This window comes from Lepidochelys kempii, chromosome 1 (genome assembly GCF_965140285.1).
Source record: "Lepidochelys kempii isolate rLepKem1 chromosome 1, rLepKem1.hap1, whole genome shotgun sequence".
NCBI classification, from domain to species: Eukaryota; Metazoa; Chordata; order Testudines; family Cheloniidae; genus Lepidochelys; species Lepidochelys kempii.
The window spans coordinates 99,537,483-99,556,393 of NC_136380.1; the positions used below are offsets into that span (position 1 = coordinate 99,537,483).

The following is an 18,911-nucleotide window of genomic DNA, read 5'->3' on the forward strand; positions in this document are numbered from 1 at the left end:
ACAGCAGGCTGATCTAACAAACAGCATCAGGCTTGTATATTTGTCCGATGTGGCAGATACAAAGCAATGTGGTTCTGTACATTTAGGAATCCAGTAGAAACTGCTTTTATAACCATAAGAAACTCTTAAGCAGGTTTATAAGGATATTAGTAATTAAGTTTTTATGACTAAGTTGAAATAGTTAATACTTTAAATCTTCCTCTAATTTTAGCATAGGTTAATTAGAAAATAATGTTCTGCTCAAATGGTGCAATCTGATTGTGAACATACACAAAGCCTTGCGTAGCATGACTCATAGCTCCTGACATATTGCTCCTGAGCACTGTTAAAAGACATTTTTTTGGCTCATCAGATAAACACCATCAAGTAATTTATATATTTTCCTTTTACTTGTATGAGTATATGTTAAAGATTAATACTGCTACTGCTTACTTCTGCATTTTTGTTCCAGATATTTAAAGGGATGCTGATTTTACTGATCAGATAAAAATAGAGTTTGGAAGTTTCTGTAGTGTGTGAGGAATGGAATAGTTTTTAAAATTCTCTGATAACTTATACAGTAAAACATTTAATAAGATCGTACTGTAACATCATCTGGGCAGACTGGGTCGACCTGGGGACACTGATCCTCGCTGGGGTATGTAGGTACTACTGCAATATAAGGCACCCAATCCTGTAATCATTTATGCATGTTCTTAACTCTAAGTACTTGGGTTCAGTGGAATTACTCATGTTCTTAAATTGAGAATGTGTGTAAGTGTTTATGGATTTGGAGCCTAAACAATTAGTAATAGCACCATTACAAGCAAATACATTTTAAACGGTGATTATGCAAAAGTACTTTTGATATCTGTCAAATTTACCTTACAGATGCATGCTTGGAATACTTAAACTCTTCATTTAATCTATAACATGACTTCACTTGGTTTGTCATCTTTAGGGTCACACCAAGATTAATGCCTTCAACTGGGCTAAGGTTCGAAAGCTGAGCTTCAAGAGGAAGCGTTTTCTTATCAAGCTACGGCCTGATGTGAATGTAAGTCCTTGATATTCTTCAAAGAAATTTGAGGATAGAGGTTCTCTGGTAAATTCCTAGAGGGAGACAAAATAGATGTTTGAGTGGCCTGGCTTGTAATCAACGGTATTTTTTTTAATTGGTCATTTACACTTATCTCTGGGGCTAGTGCCTTGATTACGTTTTCTTTCGTGTCCATCTTAAAATTGACATCCACGTTGGGCAGATTCAACGGAGAAGCTAAGAACCGAACGTCCATGAAAGATATCAAGTATTTCCATGGCTGTGGCTCCACGTACTAAAATGTTTGTCTCGATGCCATGCTGAGTAGGTGAGGCTTCCTGTTAAAGCTGGTGAACTCTGTGTAGTGCACGCTCTTAATAATTAACCTCAGATCGATGAGATAGTGATGTTTAACTATGGGAATACGCACCTTTGCTGTGGTGTGCAGTTGTGATCTTCAGTTTCCTAAGATGGAGTGCTTTTGCCATGGTACTGGGAATGGTCAGCAGATCTCCATTCCCAAGCTGTGTTTCTGATTGATGGGACTCTTAGTTCCGAGAGATATCCTGTCACGTATATTGTAATAGTGCACAAAACAAATGTTCTGAGGCTGGTATCAAATCAAATGAAAAGATTTAAAGCAGGAGTAGGGAAGCAGAAATGATTAAATGCTTCTCAGGAAAGGGAAAGGACCCGTTAAGCTAGTTGAAGGGCTTCCCGCAAGACATGCCTTTTAAAATGGCAGTTCAGAAAAGTTACTGTAGTTTATATTTGTATGTCTTGTTCAGGCACTGTGCTTCAAAGAAATATGGATGCTGCTGCCATTCAGTAAAATCCATTTGTTCTTTCCTGGCTGGATGTCACAGGATGGTAAAGTGTCAGCGGGTGGAAATATAAACTAGAATGAGGAGAAAGCACAAGTTATTCTGATTTAGTATACTGCATTCTTAAAATAATTTGAGGAGCCTTGTAATAGGTCTGTTACATGAGACAACAGGAAAAACTGTGGGGAATTGCTCTTTGTTAGTCCTGCTAAGAGTATATAGGAGGTTGTTGCGATGAATGAGAGGGCTCCTTGGGCCAGGAGACCAGTGAGTCAGGAGAGAGAATTTGTAGCATAGCATCAGTGTATATGTCCAGTGTCTTGCTCTCTCATTTGCTCACTCATGTGTAAATAATGCTATTACATCTTTTAGAATTCATTCCAGGACACCTTGGAATTCCTGATGGCCAGTCGGGATTTTTGCAAATCTTTCTGGAAGATCTGTGTAGAACACCATGCCTTTTTCAGGCTTTTTGAGGAGCCCAAGCCAAAGCCTAAACCTGTTCTTTTTACTAGAGGTTCATCATTTAGGTTCAGGTAAGACCTATTTTCCCCTTTCTGTCTCCTGCTATTGTTCCTCTCCGCTATTAAAATCACATTGTCCTTACTTTAATCCTAGATCTTTAATGTTTTTTCTTTGGCGTTGCAAACTGTTGCTTTATGATTGCTAACCCACCTGTTCAACCAGAGTAACAACCATAGTAATGCATGGGAAGCTGTGGAATAAAAGTCTAAATTCCCCTTACAGTAGGTGATGGAAAGTTGCTCCTAAAGGGCTAAGTTCCTTGTAAGCTGCGTGGCTATGCAGCAGCCTATTTAGCACCACGCAGTGCTCAGGGAACCCGCCCTGCCGCGGCCAGGGGAGGGGCACACTGTAGGTGCCAACTTCCCCTGTAGCTGGGGGGTGCATGACCCCCCCGCCCCAGGCCTCCAAGTCCCTGCCCCGCCTCTTCTCTCTCCCGCTCCACCCTCTTCCCGCCTCTTCCCTACTCGTCCCCCTCCCTGCACCCCAACCCTCTGCCTCAGCCCTGAGCCCTCTCCCACACTCCGAACGCCTCGGCCCCAACCCCACCACATGAATTTTGCTATGTGCACCAATATGGAGGTGACGTGTCACGCACCACCTCCATATTGGTGCACTTAACAAAATTCATTCTGTACATTTGTGGGAAAAATTAGATGCAGGGGTTTTCAAACTGGGGGTCGGGATCCCTCAGGGGGTCGTGAGGTTATTATGTGGGGGGTCGCGAGCTGTCAGCCTCCACCCCAAACCCTGCTTTGCCTTCAGCATTTGTAATGGTGTTAAATATATAAAAAAGTGTTTTTAATTTATTAGGGAGGTCGCACTCAAAGGCTTGCTATGTGAAAGGGGTCACCAGTACAAAAGTTTGAGAACCACTGAATTAGAGGGAACGCTGCTAAAGGGTATGGTGAAAAGAAGTCAATAGTGTCCATTGCACTTGTTCCACCCCAACCCCCACAATCCATCTGTGCACCAGACAGGCCCGCTAGTGCTACCTCCTGTGATTTGTCAACAGTGCCCTTCATGCTCCCAGGGAGAGAGTTCTGCTCTGCAGATCACAAGAGGAGTGGATTTTCCTTGCTTGGCCCTCCTGCAGTCTGACAATTGCACCCACGTGCTATTTAAATGCAGTGTTTCTTCTGCATGCTTGACCCTTCATGCCTGTAAGGAGGCTAACAGAGACCGAAATTCACCCTCAGACCAGGTCTAAACGTAAAACTTTGCTGGTGTAGTAATTTTTTTAAAATAATTTTTATACCAGCAAAAGCCCTCGCATAAATGTAGCTATACCGGCATAAAAGTCCTTTTACCAGTATAGCTTATTTCATTCAGGGAACTGGTATAAGCTATACTGGCAAAACCTCTTTTTTTGCAGGTATAAGTTGCATCTACACTAGGAGGGTTTGCTAATATAGCTATATATCTGTATGGCTGTACTGGCAAACCTTTTTTAGTGCACACGAGGCCTCGGTGTACAAAAATGCTGATGTGTCACTGCTGCTTATGTACACTGCTGGCTAGACTCTTCGCAGCATCTCCCGTGTAAAGCTGTTTGAATCCTATCGGGCCTGATTTTCCACTAACTGCATCTTGTTAGGTCATTTACACCTGTGCAAAGTGAGTTCAAAATACTACCAAATCAGAGACACCAGTGGACTCATAGAGGTAGGTAGTCATGTTGATATGTCTCTCCTGTCTCTGCCAACTTTCCTTTCTGGGTCTGAAAATTAAAGTAGGTGACATGGAAGGACCTGGAGGTCTTGGTGTGGGAGACAGAAACTGCAGTCTAAATTGTTGGATTTAATTACTGCTATAGTAAATGGAAAAAATTGTAGACATTCTCAACATACTAAATTAAACATGCACATAGTTTGGAGTGGAGCCATGTGCTGATTTCATGTCTCTCACTGTGATCTCTGCTGAGTTCAGTCTAGGAAAAGTGTTGATCTTCATTGTTGCAGTAGGCCTTGCTGTAGTTTGGCCAATTGACAGCTCGAACAAGTATGGAGATTTTTGTTCCTCACTGGACATTCTCCAGGGTGTAGGATATGCATTTCTAACTGAGTGTAAATCCTATTGCTTTCTTTTTCTTCTGGTATTCATGTCCATACACTGTATCAATATTTGGCATTGGCTCCCTTTTTATGGAATATATAAGAGCAAGGCTTGAAATCCATGTAAGGCTGAATCTGCAGAAAATGTTTGTACCTATAGTTAAATGTCTTTAAGATCAACAGTTGAATCCTGAAATGTATTTCCACTATCCTTCATACAGTACCAATGTTTACTGACACCAGTTAATAGAGGTAAGACTGAAATTTAACTTGCAGAAATGATTCAGATACATTTTTTCATAGGAGGAGAGTTGAAATCTCTCTTTCTTGCCTTTATCTTTGGTGACTTCCCAGTAACATAATTCAGCATAAAGGAGGCACAGTTGAATTTAGGCAGTGGTAAAATGGTCTGTAGTTTATCTAGCTAAAACTATTTTCATGGCAAAAAAATGCAAGTGACATTTTATCCATGGATGTACAATGAGATCCATTGCATTCTTATTGTGAAATGTGAGTTAATGCTTCTAGTAGAAATAATTGTGTTGTGGTTTACTATGAGTTCATGGGATACAGTATCTAAAACTGCACACCGGCATGCCTGGCTGCTTAGGTGCACCTCTAAGGTTGGTAGTGGGTGATGAAATGAGAATATGGACCGCATGAATCGGTTATCACTGACTATATGGTTAAATCAAACTCCCTGCAGACCAATGTGCATTTATGATACAAAAGATGGTTCACAACTTTATGCCATAGAAATGAAAAGTTACATAGTAAATCTGCTCTGATTATTTGTATTAAACATTAACAAATGTAATACCTTAGACTGGTGGCTTAAGTGTGGTTTTGTTACAGTGGCCGGACTCAGAAGCAGGTTCTTGACTACGTTAAAGAAGGAGGACACAAGAAAGTGCAATTTGAAAGGTGAGAGAAGGATTACTGAGCTGGTCTAATTTTTCTAATGCTATTGAATTTGGGACCATTAGAGCTTACCAGTTAATTATACTGCTGGGCCCTGACTCTGGCCTATGCAAAGTCCCCTTTATGTTGGTTCAGCAAACCGTCATTGGCATAATGGTCCCTAGGGGTCGGTTACCATCAGGCATAAGTTAGTGCCACCCTGAGATTTCTGTAAATTAAACTAGGGGCCACCCCAGCCTCCAGCCAGCCCTGTGAAACTTGATCAAATTGCTGCGGTTGTTATGGGCTTGTAACTCAATTAATAGGCTGGATACTTTTCAGCATTGCATATCCCACTGACAGATAACTTCCCCTCAGACTCAGTGAATATCAGGCCCTTTAGTGTGGGATGTGATTAATCTGCATAAATAGAAAAGGATTCAATTTTTTTAATAATAACGTACTCCTGAGGATTAAGGGGATAAGTAGCTTTAATTGGCCCAACTAACCAGTGGTTGTTAATTGAAAGCTGTCAGGGGAAGGCTTCTAACTTGGCAGTGCCAATTCTCTTTGAATTATTCTGAGTCCTGGTGAGTTTAAAGTCACTGCTGAAATGTACAATGAACCTGGCAACAGTTTGTGTTATGACTCATGTTCTGGTGATGGAAGATTTCTGCTTCAGTGGCCTACATTCTCTTTTATGGTGTTTATATAAAACATTCTCCATTTAAATTTTACTAAAAGAAAGAATGTGAATCTGTTTCAAGGCAAACATTTATAAAGCTGCCGTTTGGTGCCTTTGTTTCTTAAGGAAGTGACTGCTGCTGATTATTTATGAAAACATGTATATGGCTTTAACTTCTTAATGTGATTTCTCTCAGGAAACACAGCAAGATTCGTTCCATCAGGAGTCTGACTACACAACCTTCAGAACAGCATTCAGAGGTGCCAAAACAAGTCAGTAATGTTGATGAAACCCAGTCTGATTTGCTTTAAGCATTTCCTGTTGAATTACTAATTAGAGGAGTTTAATTTAAAACTACATGGGCATTCTTTTTCTTATATCTAACCTATTTTAAAGATTCAAATACCCTGGTACAGTGATTCCAAATCACTGGTAGGTCTATCCATTCTAATACTTCAGGATTTTGTAACTCGGGATCTGGAATTCCCACTCCTTATCATGGCTGGTCCATTATGTGTCTCTGGTGCCCATTTGCCATTCAGTTCTGAGCACATTAACCTACAATACAGCAAGACTAAAAGGTCTGCAGAGCATGTGTTTGAAGCAGCCTTATCCCCACGGTGGGTTAAAATGCACAGAAAGGATGGGAAGGCGCAAGTAGTAGGGACTACCTGGCACAGTCGAGCTCTCAGCCTGGTGAACTGATGCCATTGCCAAAAATGTGAAGAACCCTTCTCAGGTTCCGAGATTTCTGCTCCTGGTTGCCCCGAGTGAAGGAATGAGTTTTTTCCAGAGGTCAGTGATAGCAGAATTTCATTTGTCCTTGACAAGAAGTTCTGTTGTGTTGACCTGAGAGGAATTTCAGTTAAGAATTCATACGTTATTATCTTTGGTAGATCGCAAGCATTAGTTTTGTTTCTATTAACAGTAAATGGCTGCTGTTCAAAGCAGAAGTGGCAGGTGCAAGCTGCCTGGTTAATATATTTAAAGTGGCCCGCAAACTTCTACCTGCGCAACCTTTGGCTTGCCTTAGCAATTTGTATTGGTTGCCTATAGAATCATACCATCATTGCAAGCTGTTCTAATGAACTCAGGAAAGGTACAATTTGTAGTCCATTCAAAAGATACCTTAATATTTTTAACACCAAATTAGACAGAGGGAGCAAAGCACTGGATGTGTACTGCCTGGAATGAAGACAGTCCTTTGACTAGTGGTAGGGACTGCTCCACCAGCTGAATGTGGGGTTGCCCACAAACCTACTCTGGGAGTTTTGTTCTTGTATGCAATTGGGCTGCACTGAATTTAACATTTTTGATATTCATCTCCTTTGCCAGTCTGGCTTCTTTAAGTAGTGCAGGTATGCTGGTGTTTGTATAATGCTGGTTATTGCCCACATGTGTTGTATCATCATAAATTGCAATAATCTATAAAACTTTTTGCCCATTTATTTCCTTTTTCTCCAATGCTTAGCTCATGTTCTTTCCTGATCCATCATCTACTCTTCATGCTTGGAGGCTTCCATGTTTTTTAAAGTATGAGTTACCAGCTCTGTTGTCAGGAGAGTCCTACATGGGACCTATAAGTTACAGGGCATGATTCTGGTGCTTTTATTGTGAGCAGGCACTGAGATTTTTCCTTCTTAATGATCTCCCCTCTTTTTTTCTCTTCTGTCTTTCTCTTTCCAGAGCTGTAGCTTTACATTTGCAGATGATGCAGATTCCCCAGTGGTGCAGAGCTGCCGGCAAGGGAAGGAACTGAAAGCTTCAGCGGAAGATGTTGGACAGCGCAGGAGCCCTTCCCTGAAGAAGAGCCCTAAGGAAGGTGGAAAGGTGGATGGAGCGGCGATGGTGACAATGGAGGAAGAGGAGGAGGTCGTTAAGGACAGGACACAGCAGACTAGATCTCAGTCACAACAACCAAGCACAGGTCCAGCATCCAGGGCTGCTCGTGGCAGCAGCACCTCAATTCCTTTTATTGACTGCAGTGATGTAGATAGCGAGTATGACCTTCTCAGAGGACAAATAACCTGGTCACATTCCCAAACAAATGACAATTATGAGGGTGATTTGACCAGTGGTGCCTATATTCTCTGTAGAGATGAAAATCGTAATAGAACTAGATATAGGGATTCCTCAGCCTCTATAAAGATTTCCCAACATGACACTGAAGAGTCTATTGATGATAACCCAGCTAATATGTCCTTCTATGTTGGTGGGAGCCCCAGAATGCCAAGGCACAGCTCACTGGTTGACGAACTGTTTAGGGGCCCTGACAGCCGTAGTCCGTTGGCCACTCCACTGCCACCCAGTAGCAAAGGGTCAAGTCCTAACATGAGTTTGAATAGAACTGGCTCTCAGAGCTATGTCTCAGAGAATGGCTATGAGTGCAGGGCTAGGAGTGATGAGGAAGATATTCATGCCTGTAGCTGCCCTGGGTATGGCATATGTTCTCCGGGTTTGCAAAGGCCTCGTTTGCAAAAAATGCAAAATGCCCGTAACAAGTCAGAAACCGACCCATTTATCCTGAGTCAGGTGTCCTCAATGCCAGGTCAGGAATACAGATCAGAGAGACATTGTAAAGGGGGGCTTGTTAAAACGGTTCCTTTAGAAGGCAAAATGATGGCAAATGGGGTGTCAGGTACTGGACAGTCAAAGCAGAGTCCAGTCATGCAGTCTTTCTATGCCAGTGGCATGGTGGATCATATGGCTGCCATCCAAATGATGGAGGGCTCCACCAGCAGTGGAACAGAGTCCAGTGATTCAGACTCAGAAATAGTCAACCCATTTACTCACCCTCTTGTGTTTGGAAATCCCATAGTGCTGAGCTCCTCTCCTATACCTAGGAATAAATACTCCTTTGGCAGCCTTCAGCTAGATGAAGAGGTAGAGGAAGATGTGTCTGTTGGTCTTGGTGATGAAGATAGTGTGCATGTCTTTAGCTGCTAGGAACCTGAGCCTGAGTTCCAGTTTTAGACTGAGACCATTTATATGGTGGTTACTTGTGAGAATGATCTGGTCTTCTGGGGGCTGATGACAAGTATTTTGTACAAATGCACTAAGCGTGCTGTTTAGAAGGAGGGAGGATATGCAAGAGGTGTAGTAATAAGAATAGGTTGCAATGGAAGCCTAACAAAAATGTTGTATCTTCTCGGAAGGGTGGAAGGAGAAGAACCATTATTAATTTGGTTATCTTTGTGGTATGTTATAATTAGATAGAAAGTATACACTTGACTGTTCTTTATATAAAGTCACATGTAGGGTAGGTATGGTGGTTTCTGTGACAATTGAGTGCTTATTTTGGAAAAATATAAATGAAATCACAGTAGGCGCATTGTGCTCTTTTATACGAGTCAAATGATTTTTTTTCTCCCATATAAGGAGAGCTGCTCTTCAGTGCCTCGTAGGGTTAGGGGTGACATTTAATTTACAGTCAAATGCAGGAAACTTGATATTCAGGATCAAGTCTTAGTGAAACCTTGAACAAGGTTAACAAATCCTTTTTATAGCAAGAATTACATCGTTTGGCTGATCTTCTAACACATGTTAATTGCTGAGGTAAGGGTACAAATTATCCATGTACAGGAACTGTTGCAGCTTTGGCTTTTTATTTAGTGGGTTATACAGTTTGTCATATCTGGAGACATAGATTCTAGAATTCCTTCTCCTCCTCACCCTGAAAGACAGAGGAAGAGACTAAAGATGTGATTTAAGTGAAGAATCTTGATGAAAGTGGCACTGATTAAGAGTAGCATGGATTGCCTTTTCTGAAAGGCAGCAACCACGTCCTTCACAAGCATGTTACAAAGCATGTTTGCAGTACTGTTGTTTGCATTTTTCCTTTCCTTTATTTTATCAGCATCATGATACATAGCAATATCAAGGTTTTTTTTTCCATGAGTAGGAAACAAACGTTCATCTGAGCAAGATCTAGTTATTTTGTGGTAGCTTAATTATTTGTAATACTGCCAATATATGGTAATGGCTCTTATCAATTTTTTTATTGTGTGTTAGGGACCAAGACATTTTATCTTCATGGAGCCAGCCTCCCCACCCCCAGACTGACTGCCTTCAAATGTGTTGTACTGTACATAGAATAGCGTCATTTGTTGTGTGCACAGAGAGGGGATAAGTCTGTGAAAACTTTTGTTTCACAGATTAAAACATTTTAGATCTTAAGTATCTATCCAAAAACAATAAATCAGTAGCTCTTACATAACTAAGAAAATTTTAAGACGACGTACTATACAGCAGCTAGCCTGAGATAACTACTCTCATGAGACAGGATATGCTCTTCACCCTACCAATAGCCTTACTTTTATCATTAAATGTTCTTGGTGGAGGGAGGGAAATAAATAAATTTAGTCTGGCAGAAGTTTCAGCTGAACTGTGCGAGTCACAAACATTTATGTCCCCACTTGAATAGTGATGAGACAAGGGTTTTTTTAATCTAGGCAGTCAATTTCAGAATCTTGTTTTCAATTTTTATAAAACAAGGAAAACAGGGAAAGGTTTTATAATTTTTCTAATGCCTTGATCAAAACATATTTTAACAAGTGTTTAATATGAGTGAAGGATATTTTAATACCAATTTACCGTAGTTTAGAAATATATTTCACCTTTTATTTCAGTAGCCTGTAGCCTTGTGTAAATAAGGAGTTTTATTCTGTCCCGGTTCCTTAGTTTATTGGTTCCTCTTTTTTTAGTAATGGGTGCCCCTCAGCTGTAGACATAAGTGAAGTTGAAGCACTTCTTTAGGAAGTGGTGTCATAATGGCCGGTGGCCTGGAGTGATGGTTCCTGTGGCTGTGTGGTTGAAGATTTGAATCTAGAAACTGCAGACTGATAATGCTGAGGGAAAAGCTTGCTTGTATATCGTCCTTAAAGAAAGTTGTCCTTTTTTGGACTTAGAATAGCTGTAACTTGACTGCCTTCAACTTTTGTGTATTTAAGATGTTATATAGGTAAATGAAGTCCATTGTGTAGAAAATTGTCGGTGTGGATCTTGTGTGCATATGAGTTTCTTGTTGGCATTTGTACTGCTTTGTACTATGCAGTAGAGTAATGGCAAATTGGACATGCATTAGTTGCTTTGGTAGCCTTATGTCTAAAGATCAAGTAATGAACTCCCAAGATGAAAAGGAGGACTTGTGGCACCTTAGAGACTAGCCATTTTATTTGAGCATAAGCTTTCATGAGCTACGGCTCACTTCATCGGATGCATTCCGTGGAAAATACAGAAGATGTTTTTATACACACAGACCATGAAAAAATGGGTGTTTATCACTACAAAAGGTTTTCTCTCCCCCCACCCCACTCTTCCATATTTATAAAAAGTTACTAGATTTCATGTTGTTTGGAGATAAGCAAAAATCAGATCTTACAGGGTAATGTTTACACATATGCTATTTTCTGTCGTCACAAATACAACCTTAATGACCACTTTTACTATCTTGACATTTCTACAAAGAAAATGGTTATGTTATTTTACACCATAGTTGTGAAAGTAGCTCTAGTAGCCTGGAAATATTGACAGCTTAAGAGATAGGTTAGTAGCTAAATGAAATGTATCTGGATTTTTTTCTTCACCTTTTCCTTTTAAGATTGTTCCAAACAACATGGAGTTCAAAATTTCTCTTCAACCGTTTCCTTTTATCTGACAGTACTATATGTATTTAGTTTTTTTTAAATATACACTAAGAATTACTTCAGTTTGCAGAAGTAGCTTTAATTAATTCCATAGGCAATCGTTTAATTTAAACTGAATCACTCCGGTAGTTGTCTATATGGCCCCTGCAATGCCATTTAACAACATTAGACAAGCATTGAATTAAAACCTGTGTATGGGTCAGATTTTTCCCTCAAACACACTACTTGTATCTGGGGACTTGCCAGGAATTTAAACAGAGCTGTCCCAGCGAATAATATCGTATAAAACCAGGGGCCCATCACAATTTAGCTGTGGGTGGTTTCTGTGGGACCAATGCAAAAGGGTACTGGGGAAAAAGAACAGTAGGTTGTGAGGGGGAAAGAGGCTGAAGATTGCAAGTCAACTGGTATAAACTCTTGTTCTTTACCCAAAATGCCAAAGTTAAGAAAGACAATGGTCAGTATCAATCATGTGAGATGCTGATTAATCTGCAAGTCAGCTGTGGACTCTGTGAGTCTACCTCTGGCCTAATGCTGTTGTACATGTTGTTTGTAGTCACAGTAAATGGTTTAATACTTCTCAGCTTTTTCAGTGGGTTCTGGAATGTCACCCATCTAAATTACTCATGGTACCATAATACTTACAGTTCACACTTCTATACCTTTCATCTTTATTCATAATAATTAATTAAGCGTCAGGACACCCCCGTGAATATTAGATGGGGAAACTGAAGCACAGAGAGACGTTAGTGATTTATCCAGTGAGTCATTGTGAATAGAGGGACTAAGAGACAGTGGCAGAGTTAGGAATAGAATGGAGTTCTGTCTACTAGTCTGTTTCTCTAAGGACTTGACCACACATAGCCATTCACTAACTATTTATTGGGAAAAGATTTCTCCATTTCTCCTATATACTGGATACTGTTGGGGATATTTTTTCCTTAGTTTCTTTGGAAATCAGCATTTAGTAAAACTTAGTTTACCTGGAAGACCTGGGTATCATTGAATAAGTTTGGCTCATTTCATTAAAACAAATTGATGTAGGAGCCATGACTTTGCTTAGGATAACATTGAGCTTTGGATAACTGCAGGGACCGTGAGACTGTCTTCACTGGAGCCCGCAGTGCTATTTCCAGCTTGGGTACATGTACCCACAGTAGGTGTGATGGCACTTGGACTAAAAACAGCAGTGTAACTGTGACGGTGTAGGCGGTGGGATGTACTAGCCACCTGCATGAGCACATCTGAGACCCTAGGTATGGGGCAGCTAGTCCATCTCATCATCCCTGTAGTCATGGTTACACTGCTTTTTTTAGCACACTAACTGGATCAGAGCTTGCACTGGTATATCTCCTCAAGCTGAACTTGCACCTCCAGCTCCAGCGTAGACATACCCTGAGAGCTGGATAGTCAGGCTGCACTGAATTTGATTTAAACTGGTCCACATTCTGCACCTAACAAATACGTATTCCTCATAAACGGCAGAGTGGCCCATTTTCTCAGGATGATCTCCTGAAATGAAATTGTACTATCCAATTTCACCCCTGTGTGAACTGATATGGCTGCTTCTGCTGCAGCTCATCCATTGTATTGTTCATATGCGCCTAAAGCTTATTGTCACATTCAACATTATGATGTACATCAAATATAAATTGCAAAGGAAATTCATCAAATCCCTAATTGTACTTCATACATATGAAAAATGTGAACATACAACTGACTAAAACGATTTCTGTTTGCTTGTGTTTTATGCTTACTTTATGTGAGCTGGGATCAAATGGAAAATTGACTCATGATAACCATTATGAGAAGTAACGTTTCCGTAATTCAGAAAATTCAGCCAAACTTATAAATTTTCTAAAAGCTTAGAGATGATATGAAATTAAGGCAGTAAATTATTATAACACTTTCTTTTGGAACATTGTCGCGTTTGCCAGAACAGATCATAACTGTTAGAAACAAACAAAAAGTGGAAACGTATTTGTCAGTTAGTTCACTAAATGTGACTCATGATTTGATGTGACTGCTCCAGGGCCATTTATCATGAACATCCATGTTTCTTTGCCCAGATGTTTGGGGAGCAACTTTCATTTGTGCAAACAATCATATTTGTGCTGGAGGAGCAATAGTAGTCATGCTGCAAGTGCTTGTTTGGTCTCTCCATTTATACAAGGTATAAACAGTTTCGTCTCTACATTTATGCAAGGTAATAACAAAATGTTTTTTAAGTACATCAGAAGCAGGAAGCCTGCTAAACAACCGGTGGAGCCCCTGGACGATTGAGATACAAAAGGAGCACTTAAAGACGATAAAGTAATCACAGAGAAACTAAATGAATTCTTTGCTTTAGTCTTCACGGCTGAGGATGATAGGGAGATTCCCAAACCTGAGCCATCTTTTGTAGGTGACAAATCTGAAGAATTGTCACAGATTGAAGTGTCAGTTGAGTGTCAAGTGTCACTAGAGGAGGTTTTGGAATTAATTGAGAAACTTAACAGTAACAAGTCACCAGGACCAGATGGCATTCATCCAAGGGTTCTGAAAGAACTCAGATGTTAAATTGTGGAACTGTTAACAATGGTTTGTAACCTGTCCTTTAAATCAGCTGACTGGAAGATAGCTAATGTAATGCCAATATTTAAGAAGGGCTCTAGAGGTGATCCTGGCAATTACAGACCGGTAAGTCTAACGTCAGTACTGGGCAAATTAGTTGAAACAATAGTAAACAATAAAATTGTCAGACACGTAGAAGAGCGTAAATTGTTGCGCAAAAGTCAACCTGGTTTCTGTAAAGGGAGATCACGTCTTACTAATCTATTAGAGTTCTTTGAGGGGGTCAACAAACGTGAACAAGGGAGATCTAGTGGACATAGTGTACTTAGGTTCCAGAAAGACTTTGACAAGGTCCCTCACCAAAGGCTCTTATGTAAATTAAGTTGTCATGGGATAAGAGGGAAGATCCTTTCATGGATTGAGAACTGGTTAAAAGACAGGGAACAAAGGGTAGGAATAAATGGTAAATTTTCAGAATGGAGAGGGGTAACTAATGGTGTTCCCCAAGGGTCAGTCCTAGGACTAATCCTCTTCAGCTTATTCATAAATGATCTGGAGAAAGGGGTAAACAGTGAGGTGGCAAAGTTTGCAGACGATACTAAACTGCTCAAGATAGTTAAGACCAAAGCATACTGTGAAGAACTTCAAAAAGATCTCACAAAACTAAGTGATTGGGCAACAAAATGGCAAATGAAATTTAATGTGGATAAATGTAAAGTAATGCACATTGGAAAGAAATAACCCCAACTATACATACAATATGTTGGGGGCTAATTTAGCTACAACTAATCAGGAGAAAGATCTTGGAGTCGTCGTGGATAGTTCTCTGAAGATGTCCACGCAGTGTGCAGCAACCGTCAAAAAAGTAAATGGGATGTTAGGAATAATTTAAAAAGGGATAGAGAATAAGACGGAGAATATCTTATTGCCCTTACATAAATCCATGGTATGCGCACATCTTGAATACTGTGTACAGATGTGGTCCCATCATCTCAAAAAAGATATACTGGCATTAGAAAAGGTTCAGAAAAGGGCAACTAAAATTATTAGGGTTTTGGAACGGGTCCCTTATGAGGAGAGATTAAAGAGGACAGGACTTTTCAGCTTGGAAAAGAGGAGACTGAGGGGGGATATGATAGAGGTATATAAAATCATGAGTGGTATGGAGACAGTGAATAAGGAAAAGTTATTTACTTGTTCCATAATATAAGAACTATGGCCACCAAATGAAATTAATCAGTAGCAGGTTTAAAACAAATAAAAGGAAGTTCTTCACTCAGTGCACAGTCAACCTGAGGAGGTTGTGACGGCTATGACTATAACAGGGTTTAAAAGAAAACTGGATAAATTCATAGAGGTTATGTCCATTAATGGCTGTTAGCCAGGATGGGTAAGGAACGGTGTCCCTAGCCTCTGTTTGTGAGAGGGTGTAGATGGATGGCAGGAGAGAGATCACTTGATCATTACCTGTTAGGTTCACTCCCTCTGGGGCACCTGGCATTGGCCACTGTGGGTAGACAGGATACTGGGCTGGATGGACCTTTGGTCTGAACCAGTATGGCCATTCTTATGTTCTTACATGCATTTATTTGGTGGGAAAGTGACAAGAGAAAATTTAATGTAAAATCTGCTAAACATCTGTAAAATCTGATTTCTGTCTCTTCCTCTCCCTCAATTTTAAATTTAGGGGTCCCTATATATAGTTAAATATAAAGTTATTTCTTGGTCAAAAGAGGATGGGAAAAATATTTTCAACATTAACATTTTCTAGCCCTGTTGACTTCCAATTTGTGTCTCTGTAAAGTGTTTCCCACTGTCTCCCTGAGAGATTCAACCATCCCAATGATTCTTCAGGCAGTTCTCTTGTGTATAAAGGATAGGACATGGAATCAGGGAATAGACTATAAAATGTGACTTAGGCAACCAGGATTCTGAATATCAGATATTCAGTGGAGAGCTCACTAACAGTTCATAGAAACCCATAGGCCCAAATCTTGTTGAGCAGTTAAGAATTATTGCAAATTGTGACCCTTTAAAAGACCATTCTTCAACAGAAAAAGGGGTAAAATCTGACTAATAAATTGTTTTCAACAAGTAATAATAATACTAATAATACCTAGCTCTTACATAGCCCTTTCCATCATTAGCAAGACCAACCAGCTATTTTAAAAGCCATGATTGAACAACTCTGGGGCATCGTAGTGATATCCAAAAATGATTTCACAACAAAGTAAATTTTATTCTTAATGAAGAAAATCAGTTACTATTTCCATTGTTCCTTGGATTCTCTGCTCATATGTAGTAATCATAATGGATGATACTTACCCCTGTATAGTGGACCAGGCCAAGGCCTATGTACTAGACTAGTCCCACTTAAACCAGTAAGATTGTAGTTACTGGTTGAAATGAGGAATGAATGTGAGGGAAGAAGGTTCTGTGCTCAAATGTACATAAATTAAAGGTGCCCAGTGTTACTTCTAGTTTTCCAATGTGCTCCTCTTTTCAAAGAATGTAATTTCTTTATGCACCTTCTGTTCCCCTTAATGCATTTCTCTCCCAGGCTCTAAGAGTCTGGAAAAGTCCCTGAGGTGTGTGCGATTTTGTACATTGTAGAGCCTCACCTGACAAAAAAGAAAAAGTTTGTAAAATACCCTTCTCTAATTAAAAGTAGTTACAATAAAAAATTGTTGGTGCATAAGTAATGGAAGAACATGGCCCTTCTCTATTGGTTTTGCTTACTTGAGGATGTTAAGGATAAGATTATGTCACGAAGTCATGGAAGTCACAGATTCCGTAACTTTCAGAGACCTCCGTGATCATTTCCACTTCAGCCCTGTGTGGTGGGGCCAAAGCTCTCAGTCACTTGGGGGCAGAGCTGTCAGCCTCTGCTGGTGGGGGGTGCTGGGCACACCCCTCCCGGCATGGGGGCTCTGGATCTCTTCCTCTGCTTGGGCTTCAGTCAGGGCGTCCCCTCCCCCCACCATTATTTTTAGCAAAGGTCACAGGCGTTCGTGAGTTTTTGTTTATTGCCCGCAACCTGTCTGTGACTTTTACTAAAAATGACCATGACAAAATCCTAACCTTAATGATAGTAGTGTTTTGGATTTCTCATTGCAAATGGCTTAAGGCATTGCAGCTCCTGGAGCCGGCAGTGAAGTAGACAACTCTGGATTTTCTCACAAATAGGTACGGGACTGAAATCATTCCTGGAGTTAGTAACTCCATTGACTTTAATGAAGTTACTTCAGGTAAGAATTTTGCCTAAGCTGTCTTTTATCGGGAAGGGAAGGAAATACTGATTGGGAATTTAAACCAGTGAAATGTTGTCTACACTATTTCAATAAAGTATGTGCTTCTAAAGTCGATGAAATATACCTAGAGGCAGGCAAACATTTGTTGACTAATCTATAACAGACACTGGGTCTGCTGTACACTCCATGAACCATGAACAAAGACATCTGCAATCTCCTTTCCTACAGCAGGGCTATATTATGCCATTGATACTGTTTTTACAAGTGGAATTTCTGCTTAAAAATCAAAGGCATGATATACATTGAGTTTCGCTTAGGTTAATTATAAAGCAATTCTTAGGAGTGTTTTTTTTAATTCCCTATCCTATTCCTGTGTTTTCGTCTGTAAACCATGTGGGATTAAGTATGTGTGTGGGGGTGGTTTAATTTCTTTTATTAAAAGCAGTCAGCACTTTCTTTTACATTTTATGAAGTTTGAGAAGCCCTTTGGGCCTAGCTGAGCTGGGTGTTCATGGGTGTGATTTCAACAAGTACAAATGTAAATAAGGTGGTTGTTATTACACTAAAAGAAGAAAAACATAGGTGCATAAAAATATGACATTATAGTACTTCAAAAATGGTGGTTTTGCTCTAGAGGAGATTAGATTTAAAAAAAACATACTTGATTCCCCAAGAACAGTAAAAATATCAAAGCTCACACTAACAAAAGCTAGCTCTATAACTAGTAATATTCAAGCTGTCATTGATCGAACATGAAGAGATGATGGCACATGAATACTTTCACAAGACAAAAGCTTTCTGGTTTGTTAAACCAGGTTAGCAGTTTCCTTTCAAATGAGAGCAATTGTCATTTTGCCTGTGATAATTTATGAAGAGATCAAAGGTAGGTCTGTCTTAGTGCCGTGAATGTTAGCGCTGAAAGCCTGTTGCTTTTCCAGTAAGCACTTGAAATCTTTGATTAGCTGAATTCCTTATTTTTTTACCTTTCCTGCTGAGAAATTGACTTGAACCACTAACAAAAATTCACAAGCTTGACAGTATTTCATTCATCCAACCCTTTCCTGATTTCTATATGTATCTTTTCAAATAAAAGTCTTAATAGACAAAATTAACGTTTTTTTAATCAAAAATTGCTGGGGACTTCATTCTCATTTTTGTCATTTGTTTAATAACGTTTAAAGAGAAACATTTTTTGTTTCATTCTATGCACTGTTTTGTCAGCATGTACCTCTCTGGGGGGAAAAGCCTTTTCAATGTTCTGTCTTTATCCTCAAAGCATGATGTATCTTCTGTTCCTTGCATTGTTTGGAGCACTATCTCAATGTCCTTTTACTGCAGAAATACCTATTTGTACTGGGAATACCTATTTCCTCTTTTACAGTGATCCTGTTCTCTTAGAACACTCTTCATTTCACAATTGGACAATGCAAGATCTCTGGGTTGTGAGATTTCAAGAATA

The 18,911-nt window shown here is 39.9% G+C and overlaps 1 protein-coding gene across 6 annotated transcripts in view; it reads left to right on the forward strand.

Moving 5' to 3' along the window:
* The window catches only part of FARP1 (FERM, ARH/RhoGEF and pleckstrin domain protein 1), a 343,029-nt gene that overhangs the window by 254,576 nt on the left and 69,542 nt on the right, over positions 1-18,911 (forward strand). For 4 of the 6 annotated variants that reach the window (XM_073348144.2, XM_073348154.2, XM_073348112.2 and 1 more), the window contains exons 9-13: positions 941-1,036; positions 2,215-2,378; positions 5,274-5,342; positions 6,200-6,275; positions 7,690-7,930. In XM_073348144.2, coding sequence (XP_073204245.1) covers positions 941-1,036; positions 2,215-2,378; positions 5,274-5,342; positions 6,200-6,275; positions 7,690-7,930 — 646 coding nt within the window. The remainder of the gene's footprint in view (positions 1-940; positions 1,037-2,214; positions 2,379-5,273; positions 5,343-6,199; positions 6,276-7,689; positions 7,931-18,911) is intronic. The other 2 variants (XM_073348134.2, XM_073348123.2) reach the window with 1 other exon arrangement.